At 44.6% G+C, this 21263-nt stretch overlaps 1 protein-coding gene across 4 annotated transcripts in view; it reads right to left on the bottom strand.

The window, feature by feature from the left end:
* Nucleotides 1-6738: 6738 nt before the first annotated feature.
* Nucleotides 6739-21263, bottom strand: part of LOC101830126 (calcium-binding protein 5) — a 62561-nt gene continuing 48036 nt past the window's right edge. The window contains exons 1-7 of one of the 4 annotated variants that reach the window (XM_040734470.1): nt 17013-17297; nt 14646-14676; nt 14034-14177; nt 12122-12231; nt 9899-10046; nt 7152-7181; nt 6739-6880 (exon numbers count right to left, since the gene is read on the bottom strand). In XM_040734470.1, the coding sequence (XP_040590404.1) occupies nt 7156-7181; nt 9899-10046; nt 12122-12231; nt 14034-14177; nt 14646-14676; nt 17013-17075 (522 nt within the window). In that variant the 5' untranslated portion in view covers nt 17076-17297 and the 3' untranslated portion in view covers nt 6739-6880; nt 7152-7155. Of the gene's footprint in view, nt 6884-7151; nt 7182-9898; nt 10047-12121; nt 12232-14033; nt 14178-14645; nt 14677-17012; nt 17299-21263 lie in introns of those variants that run through there. The other 3 variants (XM_040734471.1, XR_005872634.1, XR_005872635.1) reach the window with 3 other exon arrangements.

Raw genomic sequence — 21263 nt, 5'->3', positions numbered from 1 at the left:
AGTTGTAGTATACAGCGCTGGCTGGCCTAGAATTCAATGGTAAGAAGCTAGGATATGTCTTATTGTTAAAGAATTTGCCTAGCATTAGAATGGCCATGTGCCATCCCCCATTGCTATAAAACAAAAAGAAAAAAAAAAAAGAAAAGAAAACCTGGAAAGAGTAACCAATACTTCTCTGGTTCTCCGGAAGTTATGGCACCCCTTTGTTCATGCATTGTCTCTATCACTGAGTAGCTGACCAAAAAAAAAGGTGGTACCGCCGGGCGGGGGTGGCGCACGCCTTTAATCCCAGCACTCAGGAGGCAGAGGCAGGCGGATCTCTGTGAATTCGAGGCCAGGCTGGACCGACAGCCTCCAAAACAATGCAGAGAAACCCTGTCTCGTAAAACCAAAAAGAAAAGAAAAGAAAAGGAAAAGGAAAGGTGGTACCAAATTTCCTTTGGCACTTGGTGTTTGTCCCCAGCTTCAATCCAGCCACGTATCTCCACAAGACTAACTTTGCACACAATTTCCTTATCACCTTTTCCTTCTGTCTTTGCTAGCTTATAGAACTCCTCTACAGGACTGAAGAGATGGCTCAGTGGTTAAGAGCACTGGCTGCTCTTTCAGAGGTCATGAGTTCAATTCCCAGCAACCACATGGTGGCTCACAACCATCTGTAATGAGATCTGGTGCCCTCTTCTGGAGTGCAGGAATACATGCAGGCAGAGCACTGTAAACATAATAAATAAATACATCTTTCAGAAAAAGAAAAAGAAAGAAATCCTCTGCAGATCCTTCTGGACCTACTAACATAATAACCCTGTAACTTCTGGACTTGAGAAGACAAGAAAAACTTATTCATCAATGTGTGGACAAAATCTACTACAACTCCTTCCAGTGAAGCAAACTTCTGGTGGCTTCATTAGTATTTGTCCTCACAATACATGCTTCTTATAGATGACACCAAGTTAGTGACAGATTTGCAGTTGTGTCTTAGTAGTAGTAAGAATTCTCTTTCCTGACTAGAAAAGGAGCAGAGAATAGGTTAGGAATTCTGGGTACCTTAGCAATTGTGTATATATTCAAGAAATAGCCAGAGTGATCTCCAGTCTAGGTTAAGATTGAAGATAACCCCAGCCCTCCTTACCCTCCTCTTTCTCTTCCTCCTTCTGTCCTCCTCCTCCTCCTCTCTTCTCCTTGTCTTTCTGTTTCTCTTCTTCCTCATCATCCCCTCCTCCCCTCATCCTCCTCCCAACTTCTTTCCATTACAGCACGATTATCTTACACATTCCTCTCTCAAAAAACGTATTCCCGTAAAAGTAATGTCAAGGGGCTCATGATTAATTTTCTGAGCCAAAAGGGAATAGGTGTCTACTTATTCCTCACTCAGCTGTTTCTAATTACTGAGTCTTGAAATCCACCCAAAGTGACCCCTTTTATTTGTGATTTATAATGTACTTTAAACCACTGCATACTTATTCATCAAACTGCAGGCCCTAGGAGAAGAATATATTCAGAGGGAGACGTCATCTGAGGCTAGAAGCTGATTCATCATCATTGCACATCTTTCCAACTTAGTAAGACTTAGAAATGCTGCATCACTATTATAAGAACAGGTTGAGCTAAGTGTGATGGCTCACACTTTTAATCTCAGCACTTGGGAGGCAGAGGAAGGAGGATCTCGATGAGTTCTAGACTAGCCTAGTCTACATAGCAAGTTCTGGTTCAGCTAAGGTTACATAGTGAGATCCTGTCTCAAAAATATATGAAAAATTAATTAATTAATAGCCAGTTGAGCTTAAGGGGGATACTAGAGTTAAAGCAGTGGGGTCTTGAACACTTAAGAAGGAAAGAAGAAAGTCGAATTCCTGGAATCCAGTTGTAGAGAGGGAGGAGTCATGAGCAAAGGGGTCAGAACCATGCTGGGGAAACCCACAGAAACAGCTCACATGAGCAACTGGGAGCTCACAGACCCCAGTCTGACAGCTGGGGAACCAGCATAAGACTGAACCAGGTCCCCTAAATGTGGATGTCAGTTGTGTGGCCTGGGCAGTCTATGGGGCCTCTGGCAGTGGGACCAGTACTTATCCCTAGTGCATGAATGGGCTATGGGAGCCCATTCCCTATGGAGGGATACTCTCTCAGCCTAGATACATGAGGTAGAGCCTAGGCCCTGCCCCAAATGATGTTACAGACTTTGATGATCACCCATGGGAGACCTCACCCTCCCTGAGGAGTGGATAGGGGTGGGATGGGGGGTTAGTGGGGGAAATGGAAAGATGAGAGGAAGAGGGAACTGTGATTGGTATGTAAAATAAGATTGTTTTTATTTAAATAAATCTTAATTTAAATAAATAAAGAAAAAAGGAAAGTAGAGGGGTTTGCAGCTGGCTGTGAAATCATCAAACTGTCCAAATAAGAGGGTAGGGCTGGGAGGAAAGAGTCTCACAGGCTGCCTGGATCCAAGGAAGCCCTTTGCATAGGGAACACTGAAAATTTCCTACTGCCTTTTATGTATTCTAACAGTTGCTCATTGTCACAGACCAAATTGTGCTAATGGTGTTTATCATCACAGACCAAACTAAAGATAACTTCAAAAAAAAAAAAAAACTTCCACCTAACCCAGACCACCCAGCATACAAACAACTAAATAAGTTATAACATTTTGGTGGCTGCCATTGTATCAACTCTTCGTAGATCATAAAGGCAAATGTTCAACATTCTTAGCCATCAGGGAACTGTAAATCAAAATGACTCTGATATTTCATCTTATGCCCGTCAGAAAGGCTAAGATCAAAAACACAAGTGACAGCTTATGCTGGAAAAGATGTGGAGCTGTTCATAATGCACTAAACCTGTGAAATTGTAAGTAAGCCCCAATTAAATGCTTTCTTTTATAAGAGTTATCATGGCCATGGTGTCTCTTCACAGCAATAGAACACTAAGACGCTCCCCACGCCTATGAGCCTTGACTTGACCTGAGCAGGCTACCTTCATTTCCCTATACCTCCCCACTTCGCTGCATCCCCCTCTGTTAGAGGTTGAAGTGTCCTTGTGATAGGGACGGAATCAGGCTGGACAGATCCCTCTTAAGAAAGGACCTTTGTCCAATTGTAGAGTCCTGGTTTCAGTTATCAGTGGCCAGCCCAAGTTAGAAGTAGCCTCGGCTGGAGAGAGCTAACTCTAGTGAGATCTCCAGAGATCTACAAGGATAACACCAACTGGCAAACTAAGCAATGGTGGAGAGACTACATTAGTAGTCCCTCCTTGATGATAAGGTTGATGACTATCTTATATGCCATCCTAGAACCTTCATCCAGTGACTGATGGAAGCAGAGACAGATACTCACAGCTAAACACTGAACTGAACTCCTGGAACCCAGTGACAGAGATGGAGGAGTTATGAGCAAAGGGGTCAAGATCGTGCTGGTGAAACCCTCAGAGACAACTGACCAGACAAGGGGGAGCTCTTGAATCCCAGACTGATGGCTGAGAGGCCTACAGGGGACTGATCCAGACTCCATGAATGTAGTGTCAGTGAGGAGGCCTCAGAAATCACTGGGACCTTGGGTAGCAGATCAGTTTACCATGGTATATGAATGAACTTTGGGAGTCCAATCCAAATTGAGGGATGCTCTCTCAGCCTGGACACATGGGGAAGGGCCTAGGTCCTGCCCTGGATGAAATGACAGACTTTAGAGATCCCCCCCCAAGGAGGGCCTCACCTTCCCTGGGGAATGATGTGGGGGCTGGGGGGAGGACTGGGGAGGGTCTGGTGGAGGGGCAAGGGAGGCGGTGTGGGAGAGGGAGCTGGGATTGACATGTGAAGCATTCATGTTTCTAATGTAAATAAAAACATACACTGAGGGGGGAAAAAAGAACAGGCATTGCTCTTTACCACCGAGCATCTCTCCAGTCCCCATTCATTAATTGTGTTGTTTGTTGATATAGGGTCTGGCCTCAGACTCAAAGAACCCAGCCTGCTTTTGCCTTTGCCCCCTGAGTGCTGGGATTAAAGGTTTGTGCCCTCAATCCCAGCCCATTCATTAATCCTTGATCAATTTAATTTCATTCATGGGAGACAACATTGGCACTGACCTTAAGGGGTTGTGAAAATTGAAGAATATCTGTAGTTTTCATAGCAGTTTGTGATGTGGAATTTGAATCCACTATGCATTGAACTTTAATAGAATATTATCCAGTGTATTGTGATTATTGTTTTCATTTAGACATTATGGAAGGAGTTAATTTGTAGTAAAGAAGCACAATTTCTGTATCATTAGCTCTAAGCCAAGTTAATTTGAACTCTAAGCTGAACTAAGTATTTGAAGTTGTAAATGTCCGTTTTTGTTATTTATATAAAAAGATTAATGTTTAGTGTATTTGAGTTTTTCCCTCTGTAATTTTATTTTTATGATAATTAGGTTTTTAGAGGTTCAGAAGTGAATTTTGTACATTGCAATGTAAACACAATACTGTCTTTGTTAAAAAAAAAAAAAAAAGATGTAGCTTCAGCTCCAAAGGGGCCTCCCTCCTCCCCCCCTCAGGCTCATGTCCTCTCAGTTGACACACTAGGAATGGATGAGACCAGATTTCAGGATTCTGTTGTTTCAGTTCAAGTGAGACAACTCCATAGGGCTGTGTCCAAAGCTCAGTTTCCTCTGCTTGACCCCACCTCTTTCCCTGTCATTCACAGGGTTGATTCTCTCCAACAAAGCCCATCTGTTCATGTCTACTCACAGAGGAAAACCCAAACTGAGACACACCATCTTCAGTGAGCTCCCTCTCTTGCCATTCTAATTATGCTATTCTTTATCCCAAATTTCATCTGTTACTGTTTTTTTATCTTAAAAAATACATCCTATTCTTTGATAGCTTCAAACATGTATTCAGTGTATGTTGATCATATCCATCTACCAATACCTCCCTCCAACTCTCCCTCTTTTTATTATATTATATTAATAACCCTCTGAGTCTAGCCAATGCTGACATCCATCAGTGGTTTTACCCAGCAGTGGACACTGAGTTCTACAATCTGCTAGTGGCATGACAGTTATGGGAGTAACCAACTGCTGGCTGACTACTAACCCTGAGTCACGAGAGAGCATTCATGCCTGCCTACTGTAAACCTGGTCAAAAGCCCGTGCTTAGGGAAATCATAGCCCAGTTAGGGAAACCATAGGCCCTAGAAGGAAACCTAATGTGGTTTCACGAAACGATCACGCTGTCAAACTGCATTTTAAACATCTGTAGATATAAATGGATTCGGCAATTCTCTTTTCCCAAAGCTATTTTCAACCTTGGTCAGAGAAACTTCTTCGTGCTGTGGGTAGTGACTAATACAGAGGCCCATAACTAGCCGAAGTGCCAAGTATAACTAACTCTGAGCGCTCAGCTGTAGCTAAGTCATCTGTATCAATCTCCCACCAAAGCTCGGGCAATATAATGGAAGAGAGGGGTTGAAAGAAATATAGGAGTTGGCGGATAGGGAGGAAGGCTACGAAATGCTGCCTTCAGGACACAGCAAGGCTGTGGACTTCATCAACTCAAAGTAGCTATGGTTGTCTGCACAAGATCAAGCAGTCAAAACTCCGTCACACATGGAGGCAGGGTCCCTGAGACCCCGGCACTATTAGAAGAGGCAGTGGCTGTTTCCAGTGGAATAATCACTCTCTCTGTGGACACTGTCACTGGTAGGCTCACAAGTCCCGGTAGATATATAATCATCACACTTTCTCACTTTACCTCTCTCCAGATGATGGTTCCCAAGAAAGCCAAGCCCATGGTTTCAATCTTCTTATTTTAATGCCTCTGGATGTTTCGCCTGCACATATGTATGCATGCAGTTCTCACAGAAGCCAGAAGGGAGCCAGATACCTGGGAATTGACATTACATGTTGTGCTGAGAATCAAACCCGGGCCCTCTGGAAAAACAGCAGCCGGTGCTCTTAACTGCAGAGCCATCTTTGAAGACCCATAGCTGAGTGTTAAGAATCCTCATTTAGGATTTCCTGAGTCTTAACCTGCTTTCCTCTGGGTTGAAATATTTCAATTCAGAGAAAATGACTCCTTAAATACTAAAAGAAAAAAATGCTAAAATAAATTCAAGTGGTCCCCAGATAGTGACACAAAGAGAACCACAGGAAAGAGGGTGGAACATGTATTATTCTTCTCCTTTTACTTTATTTCAGTCATAAAAATTGAGGCTATTGGGTCAGAGAGGTCGGATGACATATTCTAGAGTTCTACCCAACGGACTTCAAAGCAAGAAAAGCTTGGAGGAAGGCATGACACGAAGTCTTGAGTGATAATGTGGCTGGAGTGTCCAGATCCGTGTCAGTATGTGAGGGATGCAGTCCACAAACCAACAAAGCAGCCCTGAAGCAGCCAGGGCAGATCAGCACAGGGGAAGAGAGCTTCTGGGAATTGCGTTTCAGTCACCTGGCTGAGCTAGGGATTTACGGGATCCTGTTTTCTTCCTACCCTCCTCAACCCCTCAATATATTTTGCAGGGGATTAATTCCCCCCAGGGATCATCTTGCTCTAAACCTTGATAATCCAGATTAGTGGTTTAGCTCAGTTCCTCTGGGTTATCTCACACCAGGGCAGGGACATGGGTCCTTATAGGGGAACAACGGACTGTGCTCCTGGGAAACTGGGAAAACTCAACCTTGAATGCCTCCTTCATGAGGCATTTTCAAGTCGAGACTTATCAGGATCCCCTTTATAACCCTGTGACTCGCTCTCTTGCCCAGAGAAGGAAACGGGGTTGTTGTTGGAGGAGCCAGGGGGAAAGTAGTCTGGATGTGGAACTTTTTTGAAAGATCTTTTTCTTCCTTCAAGCTGTGAAAAAGTTCTCTGCACCATCTTTTTTCCAAGGGAGAAATGGAAGGAGAATCTGCTGGGAAACAGAGAAATGGGGAAAGATGTCACAGCCCCTGGAATGTTTGAGTGACAGCTTAATACTAGTGCAATTCATATTTATGTACACAGTCTTCCTATGTGTGTCTCTGCTCCCAAGAAGCACAGCAACTGTTTGCAGCTCCAACCAAGTCCATACCATGGCAAGTCCACTCCCTCCCTCCACCCTTCAAGGGCTCCTGGGAATCCACTCCTCTACAAGCATGCGACCCATGTTGACAAAGCAGCATGTGTCTGGAGCTTATTACCTCTTCAACGAGACATCATCTTCACAAACTCTGAAAGAGAAAATTTCCTGTGAAGCTCCTTTCAGTAAAAGCAACTGGGGTTACTCTGGGGAGCTGTTCCTGCGTTGCAGGCAGTGACATCAATCTTTAGGAGATCACTTGAACTCTCTATGACACATTGTTCATAAAACACGCTGAAAGTGCTTATAAGTAGAAGTCATTAGTTTCATTTATTTCATCTTTCCTTGAAATACATTTCATAGATGAAACTCATGCCATCTTTTCTTTTCCTTGTGTGTGGCATACGCATGGATGTACAAGTGGAGGCCAGAGGAGGATGCCCAGTGTCCACCTCCAATGCTCCATGTCTCATTCCCTTGAAACCGGTCTCTCGCCTATCCTGGGGCTCACTAATTGCTGTTGTTGTTTTAATGTGTATTGGTGTTTTGCCTACGTGTACGCTTGTGCCCCACATATACACATGCCCAGTGAGAACAGATACCTCTCTGGAAGTGGAGTTGTGAACTGCCGTGGGTTCTGGGTCCTCTGGAAGAGCAGCTAACACTCTTAATCACTGAGCCATCACCCCAGACTCATCTCATCAAGCCTTTATTAAGCTGAAGGCCAGGGAATTGCGGTGAGCCTCTGATCTCCACTACTATCCCCCACCAGTTACAGGCACAGGGCTGGGCCTGGATATTTTTTTTTCACATGGGTGCTAGGTATCCCACGCAAATGCTTTTAGCCACTGAGCTATATCTCTAGCCTTTGTTCTATCTTTCAACCCTCCTGGTGCCTTGTTACAGAAAAGAAATAGAGGCTAGTAAGGGACCCTGGCCTGTTCGAGATCAAGTGGACAGTGAGTGGAATGTCCCGAACGAACAGATTGACCATCACTGTGTCTAGACATAATGTCAGACTCCACCATATCTTGAGGTCATTTTATCCATCCCTTGCTTGTAGTTGGCCAAAAGATCTGTCTGACAGCCTCACCTCCACCCCTTCCGCATTTTCACTGACGCACAGGACACACCTGTAACTAGTAAGATCCAGCGCGTACCCTACAAATTCATTAAGTTCCCACTGGAGGACTTGTAGAGCAGACATGGCTTTGGAAGTCTCCTCTCAGAGCAGGGAATACAGGAACATGGGAGATCAAGGTCATGATGGAGAAATCTACAGAGACAGCTGAACCAAGCTCGTGGAAACTCATGAATCTCTTGCACTGAGAGCTGTGGAGCCTCCATGGATCTGAACCAGGCCCTCCATATGTGGGAGAAGCTTGGGCTATCTGAGGGGCCCCTGGCAGTAGGACCAGGATCCATCCCTAGTGCATGAGCTAGTTTGTTAGAGCCCATTCCCTATGAGGGGATACCAAGCTCAGACTTAACACAAGGGAGAGGGGCTTGGTCCTGCCTGCCTCGACTTAGTGTGCCAGATTTTGTCAACTCCCCATGGGTGTCCTTACCTGCTGGGAGGAGTGGATAGGGGTGGGCTGCGGGGGAGGTAGATGAGGAGGGAGAGGAGGGAAATTTTACTATCGGTTGGAATGTAAAGTGAAATTTTAAATAAAAGCTCCCCTCGATGGCTAGGGAGCTGGATCAATGGGTTGCAGTGCTTGCTGCAAATGCATGAGGAGCTCAGTTTGACTCCCTGGTACTCACATTAAAAAGTGCAGTGTGCACCTGTAACCATAGCACCGTGGGAGGTGGAAAGGCGAGGACTGCTGGGGCTTGCATGTTACCAGCCTAGCTCCAGGCTCAGAGAGAGCCTGTGTCTAGAGGGAATTAAGTGGAGACTGATAGAGCTGGACACCCAATGCCCCCCTCTGATCTCTGTGAGTGTGTACACGCACACGTATTGTACACTGGCCTCACACACAAACACCAGCAAAAGGGGAGGGTGGGCAGGAGATACTCAGCTGTCCTGCAGCATGGTAGCAAACACAAGGTAAGTTCCATGGAAAAGAACAAAGACGCCCGTAAGGCTCAAGTCAGGTTTAATGTGCTCAGGCAAGGGAGAGGGGAGATGCTTGGAAAACGGTGTTCGACATGTGTCCTTGGGGGATGCAGAAGCCTTAGAAGCGCAACAAGTGGGCAGGGCATAAGTTACCAAGGAAGAGACGTTGAAGGATGCGCAATGGGAAGCACGTTTCCCCAGGGTATAGCAATCCACGGCACTGCTGCAGAAGACAGGGCTGGGTGGGCTAAAGAGATATGGACTTGGAGGACAGACTGCACATTTTGGCCCCATGCCTGAAGGCAATAGGTAGGTGCTGAGTACGTGCTGAGAATATCACAATTCAAACTTGAAGTAGCCAACTTGGGCCTCCTTCAGATATGATCTCACATACATGTATATACTGCACACATACTAGTGTACTATTTTATAGTTATTATCAACCTGACACGCTCTAGAGTTGTCTGGGAAGAGGCAATCTCAACTGAAGAAACTGCCCCAATTCGATTTGCCTGTGGGCATAACTGTGGGGCACTGTTTGGTGCCTAACTCATGGACCAGGCTCCAGTCCACTGTGGGCAACGGTTTCTGCATATCCCTGGGCAGGTGGTTTCTGCATGAGAGAGCTTTTTGAGCAAAGACCAGCGAGCGACCTGCTTTATCGTGGCAACAGAAATGAAACCGGGACAGAAATGAAACCGGGACACACCCTCCAATGCAAATTTGGAGAAATACCAGGAACGGTGGCTTGGAAAACCACACGAAGAAGGAACGGACATAGAGTCCCGGATTTCTGCCCAGTGTATTACCTTCAAAGTCAACAGTGCCATCTCCATTGATGTCAGCCTCCTGTACCACCTCAGAAATCTCCCGGGGAGTGAGCTTCTCTCCCAGCAGCCTCTGCATGGCCTGCTGAAGCTCTGCCAGTGTGATCTCTCCATCTCCATTGGCATCAAACTAAACAGAAGCAATGAGGCTACATTAGCTTCAGTGGGGATTACAGCCTCAGGGAAGGTCAGGGTTCCAGAACATTCACTGGAGGTTAAGAACCAAACTAAGTACTGAGGACACGTCATCCAACAGAGCGTTGGTTCCTCGAGGATAGGGCTTCCTTTTTTTTTTTTTAACCCCATTTTACCTTTATTTTTTCCCATTTTTTATTTGTAGGGCTTCTTTTAAATTTTTAATCTACATCATTTTAACATCTTCACTGCTACGTAACTGATATACAAAGAGCTATGGAGGTATAAGGCACACAGCTGGAAAGTTTAGACATATGCATAATTCATGGAATCATCATCACAACTATTGTGGCAGATATATCCATCATGGCCAGAGGCTTCCTTGTTCTCCCTAGCTTTTCTATGTTTCCGTGGTCTTTTTAGTTTTGGCTTGGTTTGGTTTGGCTTTTGTTTTGTTTTCCTCATCTCTAAACAAATTATTACATTTGTTTGTTTGTTTATGCGTGTGTGTACATGGTGGGCATACACATGCCACGATAAACCTGTGTGATGGGGGATGTCCTTCTGTATATATGTTTCTCCTACTGGTTGATGAATAAAACACTGTTTGGGCAATAGTCAAAAGAGGCACGAGGATAGGCAAGACTAGGAGATAAGGAAAATTCTGGGAAAGGCAGAGAGAGATGCCATGTAGCTGCCAAAGGAGCAACAGGTCTGGGCACTCTCTGGTAAGCCAAGATCACGTGGAAATACACAGATTAATAGAAATGGGTTAATAATTAAGACAGAGCTAGCCAATAAGAAGTCCTAGCCACTGGCCAAGAGTTTATAATTAATATAAGTCTTTGTGTGTTTATTTGGGGCTGAGAAGGGCGGTGGAGCCTGGTGGAGCAAACAAATCCAGCAACACCTGTGAAGGTCAGAGGCTAACTTTCAGGAGTTGGTTCTCCCCTTCCATTATGTGAATCCTGGGGACCTGAATTCAGTTCATCAGGTTTGGCAGTAAGTGCCTTTATCCACTGAACTATCTTGCTGACCCCATGCATTTTATTATTATCATATATCACTATATTTTTACAAATTAGTATGATTATTATATTATTTTATTTAATAGAATATCATAATTAATATATTTAATAGAATATTTTTATTTGTTCTTTGACAATTTTATTCAGCAATAACAATAATTTTAATTATGACATTTGTAAGAAGGTGGATGGTACTGGAAACCATTGTGTTAAGCAAAATAAGCCAAATGCAGAAAGACAAAAAAATCTTATACATGGAACATATATTAAAATTTGAGTATATATGTGTATGCATGGGGAGTTCATGAAACCAGCAAGCAGACAATGAGAGGAGAAGAAGAGAATTTAAGAGAGGAAGGAAGAGAGAAGGGGATAACAGAATACATGTGACATGAAAGTCAAAGAGGAACCAAGGCCTTGAATACACTAAAGCGGTATTCTACTTCAAAACCATGCCCCTCACTGGGGCATTCTAGGCTCTACCACTGAACCAAACCCTTAGCCCCTCATTGGATGATTCTAGGCAGTGGCTCTACCACTGAGTCATATCCCCAGCCCCTCACTGGGGGATTATAGGCAAGTACTAGGCCACTGAGCCACACCCCCAGATCCTGGAGACCTTGTCCATTCTTGTTATGTCCAGCAAACATCTTCCTATCCTACAGTCTCTGTACTGGAAGCTTCTTTTCCTAGAACAACTCTGAGCTTCCGGAAATATCAAATTCTTAGGTTCTTCCTTCCTGTTGCAGGAACCAAGATTATAGGTCCCAGCATTTAGGGAACATGGGGTACTAGATACCATTTGCAATCCATGATCCTCAGTACAGTGGTAATGAATGTATGCTTACTCCTAATAGTTTATGCCAGGATCAAGTAAGATGAATACCTATTGCCACGTGTTTGGAATATGATTCTCCTTCCCTCTGAATTTAATCCCAACTAGTTGATTTTGGTGGGGCAATACCCATGGTGTGAACTAATAAAACTAGCTCCCTGAGGTCTCTCTCTCCTCTCTCTCAGTATTATGGAATTATTAACTCACCTCCTTGAAGGCATCTCGCATCTCCTGGACACCAATCATCCCTGCTGTCTCTGCAAGCAGTTTGGGGGTCATCAGCTCCACAAAGTCTTCAAAGTCTACACGGCCACCAACTGAGGAAGAAGGAACACGGTTGGCAAGGATACCACAGGCTCTGAGTTTCTATGCCCACACTTTCCCATTCAAGTCAGAAATAGAAATAGCTCCCATCTTCCTGCAAGCTAAGAATTTTGAGTCTCTTCCTCTTCTCAGCCTAGTCAAATACTCAGGTTGCTCTAATGTGAACGAACTTATAAGACAAAGGAGACAGATATAAATGGGTGATCTTCAGCAAATCTCAAATTAATTTTAAACTGTGTATGTGTATGTGCACACATGAGTGCAGTGCCCACAGAGGCCAGAAGCAGGCATCAGATTCTCCTGCAACTGGAGTTACAGATGGCTATGAGCTGCCCAACATGGGTGGTGGGATCTGAACTCAGGGCTTCTGCAAGAGCAGTAAACACTCTTAACCACAGAGTCGTCTGTCTAGACCCACTCAGCAAATTTCTTACTGGTTTAAGGCTTATTCAAACTCCACCTATAGATCAATAGAAGAAATGAGGACTCTTTCAGGTAAGATGACAGTCACCCCTTTGTATCCCTGAAAACCAGTACTAGGACATCCATGGTGTATCAAAGCATGTTGATGCTCAAGTCCCTATCTTAAGTGTCATAATATGTGTATACTGCAATGCAGTCTCTCATATGCTCTCATCACCTCTAGATTATCCATTACCTGCTACACTGAGGTGTTCTGTGAATAACAGCTATGCTGAATTGTTTGGGAAACAGGGAGAGACAGAAGTCAATGTGTGTTTAGTGCAGATACAGTTCCTTTCTAAATGTTTTATGTTGGCACTTGCTTGAACTTGCAGATGTGGAAACAGCAGATAGGGTCCTAACTAATATTATGGCATGGAATTCAATCTTGCTATTTTAGATCCATGCCCAGGAGTCAACCTAATTTTGGATTCAATCACAGAATCAACTTTTGTTTCCATTTAATGATGCATTCCTGAACAATGCTACTAAGTGACATGGGATACAATACCAGATGTGTGTTCAACCATCAAGTTCAACATCAAGCTACTCTACATCCAATAAGGGCTCATTGGGGAATATGACCTTTCCCACAGTGGCATCCTTTTGATAACACTATGAACAAATAAGGCATGATCATATCTTTACTTGACAGATCTGGAAACTGAAAACCAGGAATATTCCAGAAATACTCCACTGTTCAAAATGACCACAATGAGTAAATAATGAAAGTGAAACCCATAGACCAGGGAGATGGCTTAGCAGATAAGAAGTATTTGCTGCCCAGCTGGATGACACTGAGTTTGATCCCAGGACCCACATGGTGAAGGGAGAGAGCTGACCCCTGCAAATTGTCCTCTGTGACATTCACATGCACCCCCCTCCATCAACACACAAAACATGTAAATGCAATTTAAAAATTGAAAGTGGGACACTGGACAGGCTCAGCTGTTATCCCACAGAGGACCTATTATCCTAAAGAGGACCTGGGTTAAGTTTTCAGAACCCACAGGGCAGCTCATAACTGTGTGTAACCCCAGTTCCAGGGAATCTAATACCCTCTTCTGGATTCTGCAGGTGCCAGGCACATACTTGGTGCACAGACATACACACAGGTAAAAATTCATACACATGATTTTTTTAATCTTTAACATTTTTAATAATAAAAGGTGCAACTAGTATCTATATCCGTCTTTAGTACTTCTAATGCAGTACAGTCCGAGCTGCCTTCTGGCAGACAGCTCTTTTTTTTTTAAGTGCTACTCTCAACCTGAACACCTTTCTCACTCCCACCCTGTCCTAACTCCAGCATGTCCCCAACCCCTGTCCTCACGGTTCATCCGGATTTGCTGGCCCAACTCAGTCAATTCCATCTCCGTAGGCATGTAACCCATTGTCCTCATGAGATTGCCCAGATCCTTGTAAGAGATGAATCCATCTCGATCCTTGTCAAATTCAAGAAATGCTTCCCGGAGCTCTAAAAATTAAGAAAGAAGAACTGTAGAGTAACCTGAAACAGTCAGTGGTGAAGACTGCTATCCCTTGAAACTATCAATAAGACACAACTAAAGATTCTACGAAGAACATGTGTAATGAACTAAATGATTTAGTATAAAGAAATTAAAGCAGAAATCTAAAAATGTACTGGTGAGAAGATGATGCCCGAGAGCATCCTCAGACTCTTGAATGAAGTTACAAGGGATCTCAAAAGCAGCCAAACTCTAAAACTTGCATCATTTCTGAGTTTCTCAGACCTATGCAAATGAGAAGACGCACTATCAACACTTGGGAAACAGAGCCTAAAATGACTCCGAATGAGCTGTGCAAATTGCACTTAGCAGGGAGAGGGGGGAAAGGAAATGTCACATGAAATAGTTTATACAAAAAAGGAGGAGGGGACAGCAATGGATGTCTAAGATGGAAGGGCATCTGGGCAAGGAGTTACCATCAATCTCGTCTTGTCCCAGTGGTCTCTCCTGAAAGGAACACAAGGAGAGGAGATTGGAAAAGTCCCACTTGCCCAAACAAGCCCATTGTTCTATCAAGTTTTCTGGTCCTTCAGACACTTCCTCTTTCATCTTCCTCCTTCCATCTCCACATCCCATTTCCCAGCTCTTCTCTGACCACCCTTTTCCTCCATCCCCTCTCATGCCCTCTCTCCCATCCTTGCATCTTAATCTCTGACTGTTGGTCCTAAACATGAAGGAGTTAGAACCTCTTCTCCACATGCTGAAAGTACAATATGCCTCATCTACTGCGTTCAGAGGGAGGTCTGTGTTGAGCCCTTTCATTGTATTTAAACCTCAGAACCATGTCAGTGACGTAGACTCAAATATTCTCATCTTACCCATGAGAAGCTGATGAACAGAGATATTAACGAGCCTACCAAAGGTCATGCAGTTCATAAATAGAATATCCCTTTCTAAGAGAGAGATAAATCGATTAGTCCTATTTCCCCTGTATTTGTTTGTCTATTTATGTAATCACTTTGAAATGCAAGCTCTTGCCAAGTCCTTGTGAGGGGTCAGAGGATAATTTGAGGTAGTTCTTTTCATCTACCATCCTGGAGATAGAACTCAGGTCATCAGACGTAGCAACAGGTGCCTTTGCCAGCATTCTCCCTGGCACTTACTGATTCATTCCATTATTCACTGATAGAGTCAGAGTCTCATGTAGCCCAGGCTAGTAACCAAGAATGACTCTGAACTTCTGATCCTCCTGCCTCCATCTCCCAGGCACTGGAATTACAGGAACATAATACAACACCCACTTTATATGGAGTTGGGAATTGGACACAGAGCCTCACGTGTGCAAGATAAACTCTACCAGCTAAGATACGTACTCAGCCACTTCATCCTCTTAAAAATGAATTCTTGTTAACATAGAAACGGGTTCACACTGTGATGTTGTCACACATCTGTATCGCTGTCCTCTACTGCCTTAGGCACCACGACCACATCTAGTACACGTTCCTCTCTTCCCAGTCCCATTTCTTCCCTGAAGCAATACCCACTTCTGCTTCTAGGACATGCATACTCCTTTGAGGTCACTCAGACGTAGGACTGGGACTAGGATGTAGGACTCCTGACTCCCGCGCCAAATGCTTTCTGCTACATTCCACTAATTCCAGCACCTCCATCCTCATTCCCAGAGTGAGCGCCCCCTTGTGGGAAACAAGCGCTCAGAGTGGTTCATGAAGAATATTCAGTGTGGGTCTCCCATCTGAGAATTGTTCCCTACACATGAATACACCTGGGGGTAAGCTTGGTTAGCAGTGCCTTGGAATTTACTCCTTATCAACCTCATAACCGGAGGCCTCCTCACTTTGGATTCTCTTTCTTCGTTTCTGCCCATGCAGTCTCTTACCTTTCCTCCTCTCTCTTCCTTCTCCCCTCCCCTATCTTCCCTTCACGTCCTTTCTCCTGGCTTCTCTTCCGTGCTCTGCCTTGTCCCATCTGGACCCTGTGTCCCCTCCTCTTCCCTTCCTTCCCTTCCCTTCCCTTCCCTTCCCTTCCCTTCCCTTCCCTTCCCTTCCATCTTCTCCCCTGCCCTCTCTACCCTCTCCTTTCTTCCCTTCCCCCGTCTGGTGATTTTAAAGCCTTACAATGAAGAACATGTTCCTAAGGATCAAACAGCACCAAATAAGTAAATAAATGAGTAAGTAAATAAATAAAATGTGCCGCTCGTTAACTGTATAGACTTAAAGCAAACTGCTTCATGATTTAAAGTTCCCAGTTCGCTCCCTTGTAAAATAAGAATGTAACCATACCCAACCTCATGTGCTGTTCTGAGGACTGAATGCCATCAATAAACCCTTTTGCAAAGGACTGGGCACACAGCAAGACTCAATAAGCAGTAACTATGGTTAATACCATCATCAGCATCATCAACACCATCATCGCCACCATCACCATCAACATTGTCATCACCACCAGCAGCAGCAGCAGCACCACTTATCACCATTGTCCTCACCGTCATCATCACCACCATCACCAGCAGCATTGGCATCACCAGCAACAGCAGCAGAACCATCACTGTTACCATCATCACCATCATCACGGTATGATTTCCCATATAAGACAAGGATGTTATCAACGATGGCTCCATCTCAGCTCCCTTTTACATTTCTCTCACTCCACCCTTTGCTCCCGGCTTCTGACTGCCGATCCTTATTCCCACACAGCGCTACCTGAACTCAGTTCATGCTCTCTCCATCTACTCCCCTTGTTCCTCAGCGCTTGTCTATCACTTTTCCCCACGCCCCAGGTTCCCTTGCTCTTCCCGATGCCTTTCTGCATCATCCCCACCTCACCCGCTGCTTCTCAGCAATGCCTTTCCTCAAGAAGATGCAGGCAGGGCCCATAGGAAACTGCATGGGGGCAGGTAAAGTTCACCAAGCTCTGATGTCAAGATGGCCCCTCCTTCCTGCTCCCCTGTGCCGGCAATCCAGCTTCCTGATTGTCTCAATCCTTTGCCAACTCTTCCTGCCTCTCTTGGCCTCTCCCTCAGACACTGTCACAGATCTGTGACAGCTCATGGGAAATCTCTAATCAGACTGTGGAGAGATAGGAGCTCTTCCTACCTCCCATCTGAGATGGGAGGGGAGAGCCAGTGTGAGCCTCTGAGACTCTTTTATCCCCAGAATGGAATTGGATAGTGCATTTTGAAATGGGGATTAGAGTGAAGCTCCCACTCATTTGCTGTTCCAACAAGCATTTTGAATATTCATCTAAGCCTAACCTTTGGTGAGTCAAAGATGGAAAGAATGGATTGGTATTTCGTAAGTCAGTCGTGCGCTCAGAGGAGAGGATCCAAGAACACTTGATACCAGAAGATCATAGGCCTTAAGGGGGATCTACATTTGTTGTTTTGCTAAATAGGCATGTTGCCAAACTGCCATCTAAATATTTAGTGCTGTACTTGACTTTTACTAGAAAAGCCCCTCTCTGCAGTAGGCAGCTGTTAATACAGATACAATAACTGGTCACAGTGCTGAGAATAAAAGTCTGTTGAGTGCTCAGCCCTAAATGGGACATTGCTAACAAACCCTTCCTCAAGGTTTGGGAAACATTAAGGAGTAGGGGTTGAGAAAATGTAAGCACCAAAAGCACCAAAAAATGGGGGAAAGTACTATGAAATAGTGTGTTTTGGACATGGCATTGCACTTAGTACTGTGGTTACTTACACAATTTTAAGTCAACAAGATCAGTTAGCAGTGGATTGTGTGTGTGTGTGTGTGAGGTGGGGGGGCAAGGGGGAAATAGGGTGTGGATATAATGGGGGATGTCCTTTTGTATATATGTTTCCCTTATTGGTTGATGACTAAAACACTGTTTGGCCAATGAGGCAGGAAGACAGCAGGACTAGGAGATGAGGAGAATTCTGGGAAAGGTAGGTGGAGAAAGCCCACCAAAGACAAATGACATGTAGCAGCCAAAGAAGTAACAGGTCCAGGCATTCTCTGGTAAGCCACGTGGAAATGCATAGATTTATGGAAATGAGTTAATAATTAAGACAGAGATAGCCAATAAGAAGCCCTAGCCATCAGTCAACAGTTTAATAATTACTCTAAGTCTTTGTGTGTTCATTTGGGACTGGAAGCAGCAGCGGGACTCAGTGGAACAAGAAAAACCACTAGCAACATGGATATGCTCAATATATATAATATACATGTATGAAATTGCAAAGAACATATAAGAAATAAAAGAATCCACTTGATATGAGGTGTTATATGATCTCCTATGGAGACATGAATACATGACTATTCTCCCTAAGATAAGGCACAACCGAAGAAAGGATTCCACCCAAGCCTGACTTGGTGAACCAATGGGCTTATTGGGGCTGCCTACAGGAATATGAATGATGGATTATCACCCAGATGCAGCTGTATCACCAAAAATGACATCCCGGCATGGGTAATGATTCACAAATGCCACATGCTGGAAACTCCATATACAGCTTGCATGTACTTCCACTGAAGAATACCTTATGGTAGTTTGAAAGAAAATGTCCCCCAAAGGGAATGGCAATATTAGGAGATGTGGCCATGCTAGAGGAAGTGTGCCACTGTGGAGGAAAGCTTTGAGGTCTCATATATGCTCAAGTCACATCCAAAGACACTGACCACTTCCTGTTGCCTGCAAGATGTTGGACTCTCAGCTACTTCTCCAGCACCATGTCTACCTACATGCCACCATGTCCTGTCACGATGATAATGGACTGAACCTCTAAACTGTAAGCAAGCCACCACAATTAAATGTTTTCCTTTATAAGAGTTGCCGGGGTCACCTCCAGAGAAGCCAGGAAACAAGGAGGACTGTAAGAGAGACATACATGGTCCCCTGGTGGAAGGGAAAGGGACAGGAGCTCCTGAAAAATTGGGAGCATTGGGGGAAGGGGGAGAGACATAGGAGAAAGAGGAGGGGAGAAGAGGAGAAGAGAGGAGAACATGAGGGATCAGGAAGATTGAGTTGGGCGATGAAGAGAGGAGAGCAAGAAAATAGACACATCAATAGAGGGAGCCACTATAGGTTTAAAGAGAAACCTGGCACAGGAAATTGTACAGAGATCTACAAGGATGACACCAACTAAGAATCTAAGCAATAGTAGAGAGGCTACTTTAAATGCCCTTCCCCTATAATGAAAATGATGACTACCTTAAATGCCATCCTAGAGCCTTCATCTAGTAGCTGATAGAAGCAGAAGCAGAGATCCACAGCTAACCACTGAGCCAAACTCCTGAAATCCAGGTGTAGAAAGGAGGGAGTAATGAACAAAGGGGTCAAGACCATGCTGGGAAACAGCTGACCTGGGCAAGTGGGAATTCATGGACCCTAGTCTGACAACTGGAGAACCAACATAGGACCAAACTAGGCCCCCTGAACGTGGGTGTCAGCTAGGAGGACTGGGCAGTCTAGGGGGCCTCTGGCAGTAGAACCAGGGTGTACTCCTAGTGCAGGAACGGACTTCGGGAGCCCATTCCCCATAGAGGGATACTCTCTTAGCCTAGATACAAGGGGGAGGGCCTAAACCCTGCCCCAAATGACTTGACAGATTTTGATGAGCCCTCATGGAAGGCCTCACTCTCCTCCCTGGTGAGTGGATGGGGATGGGATGGGGAGGTCAGTGGGGGGCATGGGAGGATGGGAGGGAGAGGGAACTGGGATTGATATATAAAATAAGGTTGTTTCTAATCTAAATAAAATTTATTAAAAAAGACAAAAGAGTTGCCATGGTCAATTTCTCTTCACAGAAATAAAAACGCTAAGACAAAAGTTGGCACCAGGGACTAGAGTATTGCTAGGATAGAACTGACCATGTTTTTGTTTAAAGGCATGTGGGCTTTGGTACTTTGGGTTAGGAAAGCAGTGGAATGCTTTAAGCACTGCCTAATGGGCCACACCAGCAGAAACATGAAAGACAGTGGTGCTGGATGTGATTTGATGAACTGGGGGGGGAGCTGGCTCAAGAGGTTTCAGAGAAAAAAAGAATATTTAATATGTGGCCTGACGATCATTCTTGTGATATTTTGGTGAAGAAAGCAGTTTCTTTTTGCCCTTGTCCAAACAGTGTGCCTGAGGCTAAAGTGGAGAGAGTTGAGTTAGTTCCCTTGGCAAAGGAAATCTCAAAACAGCCTAGGATAGACTCTGTCGTGTGGTTTTACTAATGTTCATGCTTACAAAGACCTATACTGAGGGCTGGAGAGATGGCACAGAGGTTAAGAGTACTGACCGCTCTTCCACAGGTCCTGAGTTCAATTCCCAGCAACCACGTGGTGGCTCATGGACATCTGTAATGAGATCTGGTGCCCTCTTCTGGAATGCATGCATATAGACAGAACACTGTATACATAACAAATAAATAAAGCTTTTTTTTCAAAGATTTATAATGAAAAGGAACAATCTGAAAGGCTGAGAGGAAAAGGAGCACCAGGAAGTGGAATGGAGCTAAATCCTGTGTTCAAGGAGATAAACAGATTAAGAAATGAAATAAAGGGAGTGGTGACCTCATGACAAGATCCCACCCACCCCGCTAAATTCGCCACCTGTGAAAAGGAACTAAGGAAAAGATTAGAGCAGGGTGTGATGATGCATACCTTTAATGCCAACACTCGAGTGGTAGAGGATGCTGAATCTCTACGTTTCAGGCTACCCTGGTCTACAGATCCAGTTTCATGACAGCCAAACAACAGTGAAAGACATAAAACTTGGGAAGACCACTCAGTACTCATCCCGAGTATACACATGGACTTTGGGCACCCATCCAACAATGTGAGGTGTACTCTCACCCTGAACTCTTGGGGGAGGGTCTAGGCCCTGCCCTGGATGAAATGACAGACTATGGACACTCCCATGGAGGGCCTCACCCTCCCTGGGGAAATGAGGGGATAATTGGGGGAGGGTTGGGGGAGGGCACGGGAGGAGGGGAGGGAAAGGGAGAGAGACCTGGAACTGACTCATGAAGCAACCTTGTTTCTAATCTAAATTTAAACTTAAAAATAAATAATAATAAAAAAAAAACTTGGGAAGATGTAATTGAACAAGATTGCCATGTTCCAGCCCCA

This window comes from Mesocricetus auratus, unplaced genomic scaffold (assembly GCF_017639785.1).
Source record: "Mesocricetus auratus isolate SY011 unplaced genomic scaffold, BCM_Maur_2.0 Super-Scaffold_100038, whole genome shotgun sequence".
Taxonomy (NCBI): Eukaryota; Metazoa; Chordata; class Mammalia; order Rodentia; family Cricetidae; genus Mesocricetus; species Mesocricetus auratus.
Note: the sequence above shows the minus strand (reverse complement) of the source record. Positions and strands in the feature narration are given on the sequence as shown.